General features: G+C 39.7%; 1 protein-coding gene and 1 long non-coding RNA gene across 3 annotated transcripts in view; one reads left to right on the forward strand and one right to left on the reverse strand.

Moving 5' to 3' along the window:
- Nucleotides 1-17,206, forward strand: part of ppm1h (protein phosphatase, Mg2+/Mn2+ dependent, 1H) — a 49,223-nt gene that overhangs the window by 1,431 nt on the left and 30,586 nt on the right. The window contains exons 1-2 of one of the 2 annotated variants that reach the window (XM_005451057.4): nucleotides 9,265-9,851; nucleotides 9,945-10,344. In XM_005451057.4, the coding sequence (XP_005451114.1) occupies nucleotides 10,112-10,344 (233 nt within the window). In that variant the 5' untranslated portion in view covers nucleotides 9,265-9,851; nucleotides 9,945-10,111. Of the gene's footprint in view, nucleotides 1-9,264; nucleotides 9,852-9,944; nucleotides 10,345-17,206 lie in introns of those variants that run through there. The other variant, XM_005451058.4, reaches the window with a different exon arrangement.
- Nucleotides 1,441-9,946, reverse strand: LOC112847247 (uncharacterized). The gene is made up of 2 exons (XR_003220683.1): nucleotides 9,774-9,946; nucleotides 1,441-6,200 (listed from the first exon to the last, which is right to left on the reverse strand). It is a non-coding gene; the product is annotated as an uncharacterized LOC112847247 (long non-coding RNA).

Here is a 17,206-nt window from a genome sequence, read left to right on the forward strand (position 1 = left end):
GAGTAGTCTTTGCAGGGTTGCTTATTGTTTCATTAGAAGATTTTTAACAAATGAGTACATTTTCCCTGTTGGAAAGGACACCTGATGGCTTGCTTTCCCCAGTGGTTTTCAAGTTTGGGTGAGTCCAGGAGTTCTATTTGGGGCTTTTGGAGTGACCCTTTTGACAGGAACTGTTTAAGTCTTCTTCAACCTGTACTTGTGAAAGTCTCTGGGTGTTGCCAGGATTTAATTGCCAACTATCTACAGGGTGTGGATAAAGTAAGGCTGGCTAGGGGAGATGTCACCACTTGCCTTCATACTGTATGAGGTGTTTTTGAGCAATGTTGAAGTATGTTTAATGTTGTTATATCTCAGATTAAACTGAGAAAAATATTAACTTAGAATTTGATGGCAGTAATACATCTCAAAGTTGGGACAGGGCCATTTTCACTATACCTCTTTGTCTTAGGATTCTAGCTGCTCCTGGGCCTTTTCAATATTTAATTTTTGAATTGGACAGAGTTAAACAGTTTCTTGCTTAGATATGCAAAGTCATTCCCACAATATTCCATGGATGGGCGCACATGTTGCTCTTAAACCTCTAAAGCAGGGGTGTCGAATCCAGGCCTCAAGGGCCGGTGTCCTGCAGGTTTCAGATATCACCCTGGATCAAGACACCTGAATCAAATGATTAGTTCATTACCAGGCCTCTGGAGAACTTCAAGACATGTTGAGGAGGTAATTTAGCCATTTGAATCAGATGTGTTGGATCTAAAACCTGCAGGACACCGGCCCTCGAGGCCTCGTGTTCGACACCTGTGCTCTAAAGTATTAATGCTACCTTTCCAGCTGTGCAAGCTCTCAATTCCATTTCATTAATGTACCATCAGAGATGCAAGTCACTCACATATTGGCTTCTTCTTTACATGACAGAGCTTTAACTTCTTGAGCCCATGCCATGATTTCATGTCAGAATCACGTCTGTCTTTAATGCAGTGTTCTCTGAGGGCTCTTAGCTCATAGGATCCAATAATGACTTTGGCCTTGTCCCTCGCACACAGATTTCCACAGAACGCTGATGCTGGGTGACGTTGACGACCAGATATTCAAAGTCTTTGCAATTTCACATTGAGGACCATGATTCTGAAATTGTTTGCAAATTGCAGACTGAACCTCTGCCCATCTCGAATTCTGAGAAACGCTGCCTCTCTGAGATGCTTTTTATACACAGTCATGTTATGGTCCTGTTGCCAGTTAACTTTGTTTAATTGGTTACAAAGTGTTCCACCAGCTGTTTCTTGTTAGTACCACTTGTCTAGTTTTTTGTTGTTCTTATCCCAGTGCTTTTGAGATATGTTGCTGCCATCTCAGCATTCTTAGAATTGGGTTTGTATGTTTGCAATAAAATGGAAAGGAAACAGATGGGCAGTAATAACACTAATCACCACTAGTAGTAGTTTATCATTTTTCCATTGTCTTATTTATATTGCTCCAAATCACAACAACAGTTGTCCCAATATGCTGCAAGGTACAGAACAAATGATATCAGAGATGAATAATCACAATAAGTAATGGAAAATGTCTCCCTTTCAACAGGAACTGATATGTTTGCATATTTTCTTAATATGATGTAGCCTAAACTGCAAAATCAGTAGTGGGGGGAAAAAAAAAACACTCCCTTTCAACAGGAAGAAACCTCCAGTAAAACCAGGCTCGGGGAGGGGCAGCCATCTGCTGCGACCAGTTGGGGGTGAGGGGAAACAAAAGGAGAGCAGAGGGAGATGGAGACAAAACACGGGAAGAAAAAAAACTGCATACAGCGGTGTTATAGAAACACCTGGAGTGAAAAGAGGTGTATAGCAAAAATGCTTAGTGTATCACAGACAGTCCTACAGCAGCCTATGCAGCATAAAAGTGATGCTTCAAGGTCACCTTATCCAGCCCTAACTGTAAGATTCTGAGCTCAGATATTACAGTCAGGATTTGAAAATAATTATTTTATTCTGACTTCAAAAATGACATTTTTACTCATTGCTGACTTTAGGTTTGTAGAATAACAAGTCTTTGCCGTGATCCATGCTTATATGTGAGTTCCCTGTCTCCACATTACCCCATGCTGCAAGTATGCATGTGTGCCATCTCTATCCATCTGTGAGTCAGTCATCAGTTCAAGTAGCAGACTGATTACAGAAATGCAAACACATTCTTCAAGCCATCCTGACCCTGCCGTCACCGTCATAATCCTGAGAAGAATAACAAGGAGCTGAAGACAGAGCAAAGAAGGGAAAAGCTTAGCAGATTATTTGAAAACTGTAGTTTTCAAACTATGCAATGTAGCAAGGGGAGAGATACACAGTTGATGTTATTGCTTGCATCTCTTCTGGGACTCAAGGTGGTTTCAGGATTCAAAAATAACTTTTTCTGATGACGCTTTATTCTGGGGGATCAGCTGAGGTTTGCACCAATATGATACACATTGCATTACAAATCTGTGGACTATGCAGCCTTCCCTCTTCTGGATGTGCTTTCCATTATTACTTTTGGCAGTAGGAATTTTTGCTCCCATAAGGCCACAAGATTATTAGTAAGGTCAGCTACTGATGTTACAAGATAAGGCCTCACCAGTCAATTTGCCTGTCTCTCTGCAGACAAATCAACCCATTTAACTGGAAAATGAGTGTCTTGAACCAGCCTTCATTTTGTCATATTTTTCTTCCAAGCCAGACTTTTCTTTTGTTTAAGGTGGTCTTGAGCAATAGTTCAAGACATGCATAAACAAGGTACATGTCTACACCCAACTTGGCAAAGAAACAATTTTCAATTTGTATCTTTAGGCACTTTGTAGCAGCCCGTCACAAAACTGAGTTTGTTCTGATTTCTTTAGTTGAATATATGAAAATGCCAAAGATAACAGTTTGACAGGCATAAAATAGTCAACGAGGTGATTCCCAAAGAGCAATTTACTGTAAACTTGACATGTCTTGACATGACGTGCAGTGTGTGGTTAAAAATTTGAAGAAACTGGACAAGTGGAGGACAAAAGAAATCATGACAGGCGTAAAATCTCTGTTGCAGGCAAACATCTGAAAAGTCGTACTTAAGACAGAGAAAATCCAGCAAAAAAACCTGAGAGATTCATCTGATCCTTTAGTTGATTCATCTATTGTTCACTGAAGCCTGATCAGAAATGGTCGCAGTGGAAAGCTGACTGTCAAGAGGCCATTCTTAAGGAAGGGGGGGGGGGGCAAGGTATGACAGATTACACATTAACATGACTGAAAATCAATGGAAACGGATTTTATGGCGTGATGAATCCGAACATAATCGTTTACACATCATACATATTTAACATATCATTCAAACACAACAGTATCTACAGCCATGTGTAAAACACGGTAGAGGCTCTGTCATGATTTGATGCTGCATTTCAACCCGTGGCGTTGGAGGTCTTAATCTGCCAGATAACAACATTAAACATACTTCAACATGGCTCAAAAACCACAACATAAAGTTAAGACTTACATCGGAGTCCAGATAAGGTTTAATTTATTTATTTATATTTTAAATTACTCCACACCTTCAGTTAAAAAAAAAAAAAAAAAAAAACAAGACATTGATGGAATTGTGAATGCAGAAAAAACCCATCAGATTTTATTTTACCAGTACCATCTGGAAAACACCTGATTAGCCACAGCTTTATTTTTTAGCACAACAACAATTTCAAACACACTGCTGATATAGACATAAATAGAAAAGCACACAAGGAAAATTATCAGTGATGGATTGGCCTCCCCAGAGCTCAGATGTCAACATAACTGAAGCAGTGTGGGTTAATCGTGATAGAGAACAGAAACCGAAGAGAGCCAAAACTGAAGTATAAAGGACAATCATACCAAATATTGACTTTCAAGCTTCTAAGAAGTGTACAAAACTGTTTTTCCTTACATACTGTAATAAATCACTGCAACTATTTCCCATCTTCCTAGAAAATGATAGAGAAAGGCTGTACACTCCTTCATGAACCACAATGGCACATTCTGTGAAGATGAAACAGTAAGAAGACTTCAGAATTTGACTATAAATGTGTTAGTGAAACACATAATTAGTTTATTTCATGAAAGGCAAGCAAGGTGGGGCCCTGTTTTGATACCACAGTGCATCAAGTTAACCCTGGAGAACCCAAGAACCATTGCCTTCTTTGGAAAATTATGAACTATGCATTAAATGACTTATATAAGTTCACTGAACACCAAAATATCCACTTTTTCAATATTAACCCTTTATTCCCTGATTTAGGATTTGGGTCAAATTTGACCCATTGGGCTTTAGGCATATCATTTTAAAAAATCACAATAACAAACACTGTCAATGTAAACTATTTTAAAGTTGGGTAAATAAATCAACCACACAGCTACATTTAACAAGGTTGTTGTTTTTTTTGTTGTTTTTTTAAATTTGTTGCATGTCAGAACTGGATTCAGTTTGAAACAAAAGAACACGAGGCACAGTTTTCACAGTCACTGCATATCAGTTTTGAGGTCCTTGCACACAGTTCAGTGATGGCAATGTTCCTTCTTGACAGACCAATGGGCGATTTGGTCGAAACGAACATCTGCACTCTTGTAAACTCGAACAAATTTTTGTGGTGGCGGGGAGGAGAAGCCAGAACTTGTTGGCCTACCCCGACTTCTTGCTGTTCCAACTTGAACCAAGCCTTCAGCAACCAAACCCTGAAACTTGCGAAGTTTGAGTACTTTCGATGTTGGGATTCCCTGGGCCTCACAGTCACGCTGGTAAAGAAGCCATGCGTTGATCACCACAACAGACAAAAAATGGCAGAAAAGTATCATATACCAGCGACAGGTCCTGATGGGAAACTTACAGCGTGCAAGATGTGCATCCAGCATGTCAACTCCTCCCATGAAAGCGTTGTACTCCTTGATGATGTTTGGCTGATCAATGTTGATGTACTCTTTTTTTTGGACTTGTCCCAGCGGCGGGCTTTTCCCGAAGGCTCTGGTCCAGCATCTGTTGACATCAAAGTGACTGCTTTTGTGTCTTGCCATTTCAAACACACAGTATTGGTATTGGACTCGATTCGATGATCATATGATCCACGGCCTTTCTTGGACAGGTCTTTGTCTGTCATCAGGGTGCACTTTGACATGTGTTTTTTTTCGAATAGTTCCTGTGTAGTAGATTCCCTTTGCCAATAATTTCTCAATGAGAGGCATTGAAGTGAAGAAATTGTCAGCAAAAATCAGGAAACATACTTTCTCTGCAAGCGAGTCGCATAGCTTCACCACAATGTCTCCACCAACTCCCAACTGACTCTTCCCTTTTTGCTCATTGGCACCTCCTTTTCCTTGATATATATCAAAATCATGCAGGAAGCCAGTGACACAGCAGCGCCCCCACACTTTGAATCCCCACGGATGTGGCTTCCCTTTGATCTACTGCCTTATGCCACCAAATTTTCCTTTGTACAGCACCATCATCTCATCGATGGACTGTTTTTGGCGAGGCGCAATAGTCAAACATTGTCTCCGAAAAGAATCCAAAAACGGTCTTAGTTTCCACAGTCGATCCTTTTTTACTTCTTCACTGGCCATTTCATTGTCTACAAAGTGAATGACAGAGAGTAGCTGGCTGAATCGGTTGTGACTCATTATGTCTGCCACAGGCCCATAACGAACTTCGTTTTCCCAGTACTGACGTACTCCAGACATTTGAACTAATCCCATCCTGAGATACAGTCCAAGAACTTGTCCTATCTCTTTTACTGAAGTGTCAACACATTTCCCATGCTTTTGAATACTGTATTGATTGGTGTGCTCAACAATATTTTCCAACATATCAAAGGAAACAAAGCGCCGAAAGTAAACCAGTGTTCACCAAGAAAGTTCACATCAGGCAACTCAAAGCCTTTCTTTCGCCATTTATACGTTTTTTTGCGGCACGATTTGGCTCCATCTGTACGCTAGCAGTCTCAGCAAATGGCACATCTTCATCACTGGACAAGTGATTGGATGAGTCACTGTCTTCGGCAGAGGATTCACCACCATCGCTTTCATGCGGTTGATACAATTCATCAGAATCGCTGTCGCTGTCCAGCTCAGGGCCAAAGTCACTATCATCAGCTTCGAGTAGATCCAATACTTGTTGTGCAGTGAACTTTCTCTGGTGCTTTCCCTGCCCTGAAAAGGGAGCAGCCATACTCTCTGAAAAGATATATTTACTTTATTAGTCTCTGACCCTGTACTACTTGGGTAACTTAGTAAAATGTATTATACAAATTAATTTATTTCGAGGCTTTTGTCAAATACAGGACTGTAACCATTCTCCATCTACAATGTCACTCAAAGAACCAAAGGGTCATTTTTGACCCGACAATTTTTAACCCATACACCCGGAGGGTCATTTTTGACCCATTGTTTTTTTTAACTAGCTCAGAGTGGCTAATTTTTACAAAAAGAACATAAAACATTTTTCTAGGCATTCTGCAACTTATTACAAAGTAGATTAAAAAATAAAACACAATTTTACCAACATTTGATTTGCTATGAAGACGATGTTTTGGGGGGAAAGTTTCCAGCTCAACAAAACAGCATGTGGTCAGCCATCTTCGAACTACCACTCTGGCTCATGTCAGTTCAATATGCATCCACTAGATGTCTCTATGCAGGGGTCAGAAGTGGCACTTTGGGATTTAGAAGATAAATTTGACCTTTTTTTTTTTCTTTTTTTTTCCTTTGTACATTTTGAGCAGCAGCAATTAACAGTGGCCAAATTTGACCCCATGGGTTCTCTAGATGTTTCACAGATGAAGTCTTAGTGACTTTGGTGATGCTTCACTTTTCATCTTGTACACCAACAGATCAAATGAATGAATGTCTGCCTCAGCTGTTGCTAAAAAGCACGCATGCTGAACACATGGTTTCCATTAAATAATTGTCATTTGGAAGATTTGAATTGTTTATCACTTCAAAAGAATGTATGTGAGGTCTCCTGGGAAATGAGCTCATCTTTGTGCATGTTGTCAGTTTATGGGGTATAATTAGCACAGAAAAGACGAGCTACACTCACTGTTCTGGTTAATTTTTTACCAGCTATCCTTGATTGAAAATCCAGTCGCATGTAGAGTATATCATCTTCTGCATCCTGCTCACAGACTGTTTGCTTTTCCTGTGTAATTAGGTCAGTAGAACTCTTTGCTGCCAAGCTCATGAATTATTGATTTACTATAGTCTGCCAATTTCCCAACTTCACTTTCATCAGACTTTACTCATTTTCACTGGAGACATTCTGTATAATAAGCGTGCTCACAATTTTAATTGGCCCGCAAGATTTAAGAGATAATGTGTCTGAGTGTTCCTCAATATAAACCATAAGCTTTTCTTTTAATCATCAGAGTTCATGCTGTATTTTACAGGATTCTCAAGAAAAAAAATCACTCCCATCAAAAAATTTAAAAATCAAATCAAATCATGCACTCCATATTCAGTGTTTATTGCTTATAAAGCAATTTTGCACAAACCCATTATCCATCCATTTTCTTCTGCTTTTCCTATTTAGGGTCATGGGGTGCCTTAAGATTATCCCAGCTGACATAGGGTAAGAGGCAGACAGGTCACATGTCAGGGCTGACACAGACAGCCAAACATGCAAACTCACATTTACACCTGTGGCCAAATAATAGGTGAGAAGACTCAAATATCAGTAATATTGATACCAGTGCTGGTATTGGCATTGGATTGATACTGGCACATATGGATCAATACTTTGTTTCTGTCATCAAAGTTCAGTTTGTAGCTCACTGAAGTTCTCCCCCCCCCCCCCCCCCCCCTTTTTTTTTTTTTTTTAAACATTCACTATAAAAAAAAATGTCTGAAGCTTTTTGTGTCTATTTCATTTCTAGTCTGTAGCACATTTTTGACCCAAAGTGCTTTAGAGACAGGCACATTCCAGGTCTCCAAACAACAACAAAAAAGAAGCAGTTTCAAAATAAAGCTGAAAGGTAAGGTAACCAATTATTGTGGAAAGTAAAAACCACAACAATCTGAATGTATTGAGAATTTGCAAACTGATGATCATTCATCTCATAAAGCTCATAAATTGCATAAATCATGACACATTGCTCTGTCCTACATAAGCTGCCTTTATGGGTTAAAAATATCAGTGTTGGTTTCGGCAATACCGATCCTGCTGTATTTGCAGAACTACCAGTTAACCCAACCCCTACTAAACCACATGTCTTTATACTATGAGAGAAAGTCACACCGACCAGAAAAACATGCAAACTCCACACAGAAACTGTACATTACAAGTACAGTGTTAAAAAAATATCTTTCATAGTGGTTTTCAAAATAAAACAGAAAGCAACTATACAGTTGTCACAGTGAAACCAGTGAAGAGATTGGGGAACTGGAACCGGTTTTAGAAAGCGGCCCTGCGTCCACACCTAGTTTTAGTTTTGTGCTGAAAGAGGGCCATTCTGTTTAAAAAAGAAAAAAAATATGCAGGTTAACTGTAAGTTTAATCAGTTCTGTCCTACGGCACTGGATGACACGGTTGTTTGAGTTTGGATGCTGGTAGGTTGAAGCAAACTTTTGCATGTGACTCTTGACAAGAAACCCAAACCACATTAGTGTTTGTCAAATAAGTGGAATTTTATTATAAAGAGCATGACTTAGATAATAGGTGATGAAGTGATTAAGAGCAGATTTGCCATTTGCATTTAAAGTGAAGGTAAAGACTAGAAATAATACGTCAGTTTGGCTTGGGATTTTGGGACTCTGACATGAAATGCTCACATTTCAAGGCATGTCTGTGCTCAGTAAACGGAAGCTGAAAGAACTGACTGCGTCCACACGGCTTTTTGTTTCCTCGGTGAACTTTTGGGATTGAATATGGATCATGAGCAGATCATTTGAAGTCATTTTGTTGCATCGCCCTCACCTTTCAACGCTGAAGAAACAGCTGAGTACGATTCTGTGGTTTGGTCGTTCTGCAGACTGCGGTTTTCTTATGACATATCATTTAGTAGGGTTCACTTCTCCAAAATGGAGCTTTGTTGACAGAGTAAGTCCATAAATTCTAGACAGACATCCTGCTGGGTTGGCTTAACGCCCAACCAGTAAGATTTGAACGACTCTTGGAAGAGAAAGAAAAAATGCAATCAGAAGGTGGTAACGCAATATGCCACTAGACACTGAAAGGCTCCCAGTAAGTGCCATATTTGAAACAACAGCTCTGGTTTTTACTGCATATCTGTGTTTACTAGAGCCCTTTCTTGTGGACATTAGCTTCAAAGTGCAAAACTGCCTTTTTGATAAAAGAATATTACACATGGAGCCTTGATTTCTGTGCCTAAGTTATAGCCTACAACTTTGATCTGTTGTGGGCGTTGACCTTTAATAACCACATTTCCCCCAATGACTGTAATTCCAATCTTTTGATAAAGAAAACTGTAGAAAGATGGAAACAAATCAGCTGTTTTTTTTGTTTTTTTTTTAACACAGCTGTGGCGTCTGTGGGACGCAAACCACACCTTGTCAAGAAAAAACAAAGACTAGACGACTGCAGATGTCCATAAAAGAGTCACTGAAACCCTCATGGCTGGTTTATTGTACTGTGTGTTGTTCAGTCAGTGTGGCTTCATTTATATGTGTATGTGTGTGTGTATATATGTATATGTGTATATATATGTATTTGGGTCACCGCCTTTTTCTCGGGCTACAAAGCCTTGTGTTGCACCTTGTTCGGGAGGTAATCGTCACATCGGGATTACGCACCTTTGACCTCCAGCACTGTCAACAGTAAGCGGCTCACTGAGATAGGCTACCAGCGACCAAATCCACCAGCAGCAACCGGTTTGTCACATGACTGCTGTGCAGCTCAGTCTGACTCTGTGTGTGTGTGAGAGAGAGAGAGAGTCTGTTCAGCTTTTATTTCCGTGTTCGCAGAGGGATCGCTGTGCCGAATGACTTTCCGCGGATCCTGAGTGTTTGCTTTCTTCCACGCCGCGAATCTGCGTCGGGATCTGCCAGGGAGACGGGAAGAGGGGGGTTGCGTGTGGGGTGGGGTGGCATTCACGCAATCGCATTGCCTGGACCCACGCCGCAGCAGGACCATGCTCACGCGGGTGAAGTCGGCGGTAGCCAATTTCATGGGAGGTATGATGGCCGGTGGCTCCAACGGAGACCATCCCAGCGTCTCCGATCTGCCGCTGAAATTCCCGTACACCCGACCGGACTTCCTGGGACTGTCGCCAGACGAGATCGAGTGTTCGGCGGATCACATCGCAAGACCGATCCTCATCCTGAAGGAGACCAAGCGGCTGCCGTGGTCCACCGGCTACGCAGAGTGAGTATAACCTGTATGCGTCCATCTTTTCTTCCACGCAGCATCCTTTGGAAGTGATCTTCCTGGACCACTGAGAGCACTCACAGTGGCGTAAACAGAAAACACCAGCCCCTCTCTTTATTCTTATTATTATGACCTACTTCACGTGTGTTTCAGATGATAAACGGGCTCAAGTACAGCTGATGGCTCCATAATGCACTATGCCAAATATTATAAACATCAAGGTTTCCTATAATTCCAAGACATAAAAAATACCTCCACCAAGCTGAAGGTCGTTGTGATCTGTCCCCTGTAACCAGATAAGAATGCTTTATTTTTCAAATGGTGTGTTTAAAAAAAAAAAAAAAAAAAAAAAAAAAAAAAGGAAAGATACCATGAAGCAGGTTATAACGAGGCCAGTTAAGCTGCATAACACAAGGTCACAGGCCTTTGATATTGTATGAGATAAGCAGTGCACTCATAGATAAGATCTGACTAACTGTCTCCAGGTTCATCTCTGTACTCGGTTCACTCATTCCCACTGTGAAAAATCTCATTTCAATAGTTTTTCTCAGTTAATCTGTTTAAAGCTGGGGAATTACCTCGAATGTAGCTTATGTTACACTCCCGTGATCCTCTTACATGATAACTTGAGACCAAAATTGCAACTGGACCTGAGATCATCTGCTGTATTATTGATATCACATCTTCTGTTTAGGCATACATTTGGCTCTCACGAATCTTCCTTCCGAGGCTGCAGTAAAGTGCAATACAAACTGCGATGTATTCTTAATGGACGTACTGCTTTATAAACAGCGTTTAGTGCAGCTGCTGGAGTCATAAAAAGCCAAGTTCTGACTTGGCGTTTGGTCAGCAAGGAACACAGCTGAATTAAAATGGCAGAACATGATAAAATACATGGTGAATTATTCGACCTGTTTCTAAAGCCTACACACTGGAGGGGAAACAAATGAGTCATTGAGATTTACATGCTTAAAAATAATCACTTCATCACCGTGTTCCATTTACATTTGATGTACACAGCTCAAGTAATCTGGGAATGTCTCGTTATTATCTGCTTCCTGAGAGTGCAGAGTCACAGTCCCTCCTACTCATGCAGTCCCACAAAAAGTCAGTGAGGTTGTGTCCTGTCCTAAAAATCCTAAACCTTCACAGTGCGTGACAGCCCCACGCCCCAGTTCAGTCTTATCTTCACACTGTTCCTCTATAAAGACGTTTCTCTTTCCTTATTTGATCGAATACATTTAGTAAGAGCACTAGGATGGAAATCTAATATTTCCAGTTTAGCAGTCCTGCTAGGAAGCCAGTTTAGTTGTGCAAGCGAATGTCATCTCAAGTCAGCGAGGTTTTCTTGCTGTAGCACTCTTTTCTTAAGACTGCTTGAGCAGCATAGAGACAAAGGCCTGAAAGAGCACTTTGGCTTATCAGTTGACCTGATCTTTTGTTAATGTTTCCTCTTGCTTTATGCAGTAAAAACATTAAACTATAGCAGGAAATGATCCGAATCATTTCCAAGAGCTCAGTGTGATTTGGCAATACTGGTTATTTTGAAAATCATTACTTCCTAAATCCTGAATTTTTAGAAGTTGGAAAAAGAGAATTAAAAAAACATCTCTTGCTGTCTTGCTTAAATACACCAGATTATTGTTATTATTTTTTGCTGATCAGCTAGTTGATAAATTGATTGTTTCAATACTGCAAGAGCTATCTGCTGTCTGCTTCATGTAGATTATACAGTGAAATTGTGGGAGTCGCCCTTATTTATTTATTTTAACTAATCTACCATAGTGAATTTTTAATCTCAAGACATAAAAGAGCAGATTAGGACTGGCTTTTGTTTTTAGAAGCCATCGACTATTTTTATGATCAAAGTTTCCATTAAAATACAGATTTTTGTGGAGATTCTGTGGTCATTGTTATTCATCATCATTGCGTCACAAGGTTTCTGTGGCTATAAAAATCAACATATTTAAATGGGATGCATAATTCTGCAGGATCAGTTCAACAGTCCTGCTTAACACATTCAGCTGATACTCCCGCCAGCAGTGTGTGTGTGTGTGTGTGTGCTTGGCATAGAATCAACCAGAACCGAGACATACGTCATACCAGGGATTTGTCAACAGCTGGCTGACCAGCAGGCTTTGTTGTCATGAAATATCACTGCCAGCTGAGAAAACCTGAGCCCATCTGAGAAGTGGCGATCCATTGCAGGTCTACTCAGAAGGCGTAACAGAGTCAATGGATCACTTTGATAAACCAAAAAACCTCAAGACTGCTGTTTGTTTGGGGGGGGTTTCTACATAAGTGGCTCATGTTTGTTGCACTTTTTGCTTTTTCAACATTATGAATATTTAATCCCTCTTGTTGGTTTGATTGAAACATTTGATCACTGGCGGTGGAAAGTAAAAGTCAGCGTGGGCTTCTGGGTGAGCTGCACAACCTTGTTTTTCTCCTTCTTGCTCCTGCTCCTCTGAGTAGTCCTTGCTGAGCTTTCCGAGGTTATCCTGGGTTATTTCGTGGCTTCCAGTAGAGAAAGAATGAGCAGTTCGCCTTCACGAGGAGGATTCTGATGCACCGTCTCTGAGTGGGTGCACTGTCTGCTCCAGTGAACGCGGACATTTGAATGGATCACTGAGTATTGCTCACTCCAATTGTGTCACTGTCTCTTTGCAGCAGGCTCGCATGCCTCACTTTTGCAGAAAGGTAACACTTACAGCAGCTCTTCCCCAGTGTTTTATGTTTTTCTTCCCCTAAACACAAAGACCACTAACTTCTCGTGTGATCATTTTATTGTTTGGGTGTAGTACTGTCATGCTATGTGTTGCTTGACTTTACCAGAATTGAGAAGCTGAGGGGAGTTTATCTTGCTCTCACCTTAATCGAGTTTATCTACCTCTTAAAAGACTCGGTTAGTCTTTTATGTGGTCAAAAAATAAAGAACAGTATGGAAGAAAGGAATAAGTCCATGGCTTATTTAACAGAAATGTACTTGCAGAACAACAGGGAAGTTTCACAGCTAGTATGCAAGTTAGCAAGCCATAACAGGTTTCTGTGTAAAAGAGAGTGGTCAATCGTGTTAAATTTTAGGGGTGGGGGGACAAATCAGTATATATTATCATGATATATTGCGTGGCAATATTGTATCGATCCAGGGACACCAAATATCGATATATTTTATTAAATATGTTAAAATAATCTAGGAAAACTATGGGCTCATCTCATGTGCCACTATCCTGAGATAATGTTAGCCAAGCAAAATTACATTAAATCAAATCAACTGAAAAACCATCCAACACTGGACACACGACCTCCTAATTCAAAGCAAACTAATGCTCTGAATTAGTCAAACAAGTAAAAATAGGACAGTGAGGGTTTATATTGTTTGCCCCGAACCATTGGTGGTGTACACTCATCACCACTTTTGATTGCAAGGTGATTGCACAGGTCGCCAGACAGGAGGCAACCTTTCTGCAAACAGTTGCAGTCTGACTTGAACTGACTCACTCAGAGAAATTGTCAAAAGTTTGTAAATAACTACTGTTTAATTTATAAATCCAGAGCTAGTGAGCATAACTCAACTCAGTTGGCTGTCAGCTGCTTGTACTCGTATGAAACAGGAAGGTTGTTGAAAAATGATGTAATAATTAAATTTCTGTCAAATGGGAATTCATATGTAGACAGAGGCATAAAAGTAATTTTTTTTGATGATTCATCAGTTTCATTTCATTGTCTGTAACTGCCAACATGACCTCATTCAATCAGCAGACTGACTCCATCTTATTGCAACATTTATGGCAGGTTTTAGTGTCAGTGTTGTTCTGCTTGACAGCCTCATTGTGCAGCATAAATACAATAAATTAAGTAAGATAACGTTATCTTATTGGATAAAACGGTTACTGAAGAATTGTGACTTTGAGATTTAATTTGCAGCTGGAAAAAAGTGATAAATCACAACATATGTCATTGCAATCTTCAGCATATCACATAATGTTAAAAATCGCAGTAGTATTGTATGGTGAGCGAAATATTGCAATAATATCGTATTATGGGGAATCTGGTGATTCTAATCTTTATTAAACAGATTTCTTAGACTTTGGCTTTTGGTTTTTGTAAAGGCAGTTAATCTTACCTACTAATATTTGCTAAAATATGACTGAAATTTGTTTTTTGGGGAAGGCCAAATGCTTGTGTTGACCTCCACCCACTCATTCAATCACTCACTGTCTCACTGACCCAGTGGACACTGCAGCCTCAGCAGTACAATCAATACTCAATCAATATGCGTGTCTGTAAGGTAAACACTAGTCCCACCACTGCACACTGTATGTTTTATCTGCAGGTCTGCTGGCATTCATATGTGAGGGCATGCCAGTGAGTTGATCCAATCTGTTTTAACAGAAGAGAGGTGAGAAAGTGGGCGCTCCAGGGTGCTTGACAGCTAGGGTGTGTTCAGCTAACATTTCCAAGGTAACAAAAGATAACATTTTTTTCAAGCAGCACAAACATGTGGCATAGTAAATGTGGATGAGCATTATCGGTCTTTCCGGTAGCCTACATAGTTTATCATTCCCATGGGAAAGAAGATGCATAAAGTAAATGTCAGGCCCAACTGTGGAGAGGAGGCACATGAGCAGCACCTCATACATACAGTGTTTCCCAGTGCTTGCTCAGTCACATGGTGCAGCACATGGTCTTTTTGCTTCTGTTGCTTATACACATCGCTCAGAGGCGGGAATGACGTAAACCTGATTATCTGTATCTTAAGTATGAGTAACTGTTGAACAAAACACGTGTTGCACTTCCTTAATTAAGTTATCATGATTGATATCATAGTATTATTATTCTGCAGAAGAAGTGACAGGAAGCTGTAACAGCATATAACCACAAAAGTAGAAAGAATTACCCAAACATGCATAACAAAGGAATGTTTGTCCTTTAAGTTAGTTTAAATGTAAGTCTGAATATTTACAACAATCAGCAGCAATAATGTGGGAGTTTCAGTAAAGCACAGGAATGGGCAATTCATTTTCCCCAGGGTCAACATGAGAAACTAGGACTGTTGTGAAGGGCCGGACCAAGAACAGATAAAAATCAACATTGAGCAGAACGGAGTTCTTCGTCGTCGTCTTCTTCGTCGTCTTCTTCGTCATCTTCTTCGTCGTCTTCTTCGTCGTCTTCTTCTTCTTCTTCTTCTTCGTCTTCTTCTTCTGATTATTATTATTATTATTATTATTATTATTATTATTATTATTATTATTATTACGAGTGCTTATTGTTCAGCGCTCCAGCTAACAGTGCCAGTTTCTTATGTTGTCTCTTGGGAAAACTCACTGTCCACCCCTGCTGTAGCAAATATGCAGACATGTGCCATTTTACTAAAAAATGCTAAAGTTGCATACAGACAACAACATACATGTACAAGTAAAGGACTTATTAAAGTGTCTAGGAGAAATGAGGGAACAGACATGGATACGCTACAATCATTATAGTAAGATTATAAAACTTTGAAAAACACAAAGCACTGAAATAGGTGGGTTGATGTTCAGCATCTATTAGCTAACATGAAAAGCTATAATTATGTGTTCATTGCCTCAAGGTTAGTTTTGTTGTTTTTTTTCTATAACTTGGCATCACTTCTGTGAGGTTTTGTCTGGACTTGTATTTTTGGAAAGGAGGAGATAATGATGTCTATTTACGGTCCCAGTGTCAAGCCTGTGTGTCTTAGTCTTTGTCTCCATGGTTATCTTACATACGGTGTTACTTTGATAGTCTCCTGCCTTGTGTGTTACATATTCAGTTTTGCTTCCCTTGTCTAATTTTTCTAGATTAGTGTCATCTGTGTTCCCACCTGTGGCCTGTTCTCTCGTTACCCCTTGTGTGTAAATTCAATTTAGAAATGCAACCAAAATCCATCTTCGTTGTTGATAATTCAAAATAAGAATTTCTAAAATGAAAAATGGTTTTTTTTTTGAAGCAAAATGATGAATAGATTTTAGGAAATCCCCAAACAGCAAAAACAAACTCCAAAGAACATTAAATCCTCTTTAATAAATGGCACTAAATGATAAATGAGAGATCAAAATTCTTATCTGTGTATTTTCTTTTAGCTCCAGTAATCAATTTTTTCAATATTAGTTGTATCTGTGTTTCTGTGTTAGTTTTCTGGCAGTATATATGGTGGATGAGTCTCAAAGCATTTATCTGAAATTTTAATTTGATAGTGACAACTTAACTGAAACAAGAAACTGACTTACTGCTCATAGCTATTGCTAATTTCCAGTCATTGTCCCTAGTTGGGCTTTTACATCCATAATACACATGTAAAATTTTACAGTATCCAATTATACAGATACAAAACTACAATAAATGTACGTTAACAAGAAAAAAACAAATTATTACAAAATAAAATAAGTTCCTTTAAACCAAAGAAGGAATATAGTTATGTAGATCACACATCTGACAGGATAATTAAGGTCATGACATTGTCTCTAATATGAAGAACTGAAATGAAGTAAGTGAATATGACAGCCCTCTTCTCGGACACAGTTCATGCCTCCGGGTGTGGATGGCTTTTCCTGTCATATAAGGGATGAAAGGATTGGAACCTCAACTGTTGTTAATCTTGTGATTATGTGTATTTTACAAGGTCAATTGAACGTCGGGCCTCACAGTGCTTTGGCCTCAGTCATGCATGATGGTGTATGAAGAGTTGGAGTTAGTGGCCTTCGAGTGGTGTGCTTCTGAAATTGTAGGGCGAGCCGGACTGAAGAGGAATAGAGCTACAGGAGATAAACAAGATAAGCGAGTGAACGTTGAGTGAAAGTGATTTATGTAAGGAAAAGTACTTTTTTTTTTCTTTTTT

The sequence above is a fragment of the Oreochromis niloticus genome, linkage group LG7 (assembly GCF_001858045.2).
Source record: "Oreochromis niloticus isolate F11D_XX linkage group LG7, O_niloticus_UMD_NMBU, whole genome shotgun sequence".
Classification (NCBI taxonomy): domain Eukaryota; kingdom Metazoa; phylum Chordata; class Actinopteri; order Cichliformes; family Cichlidae; genus Oreochromis; species Oreochromis niloticus.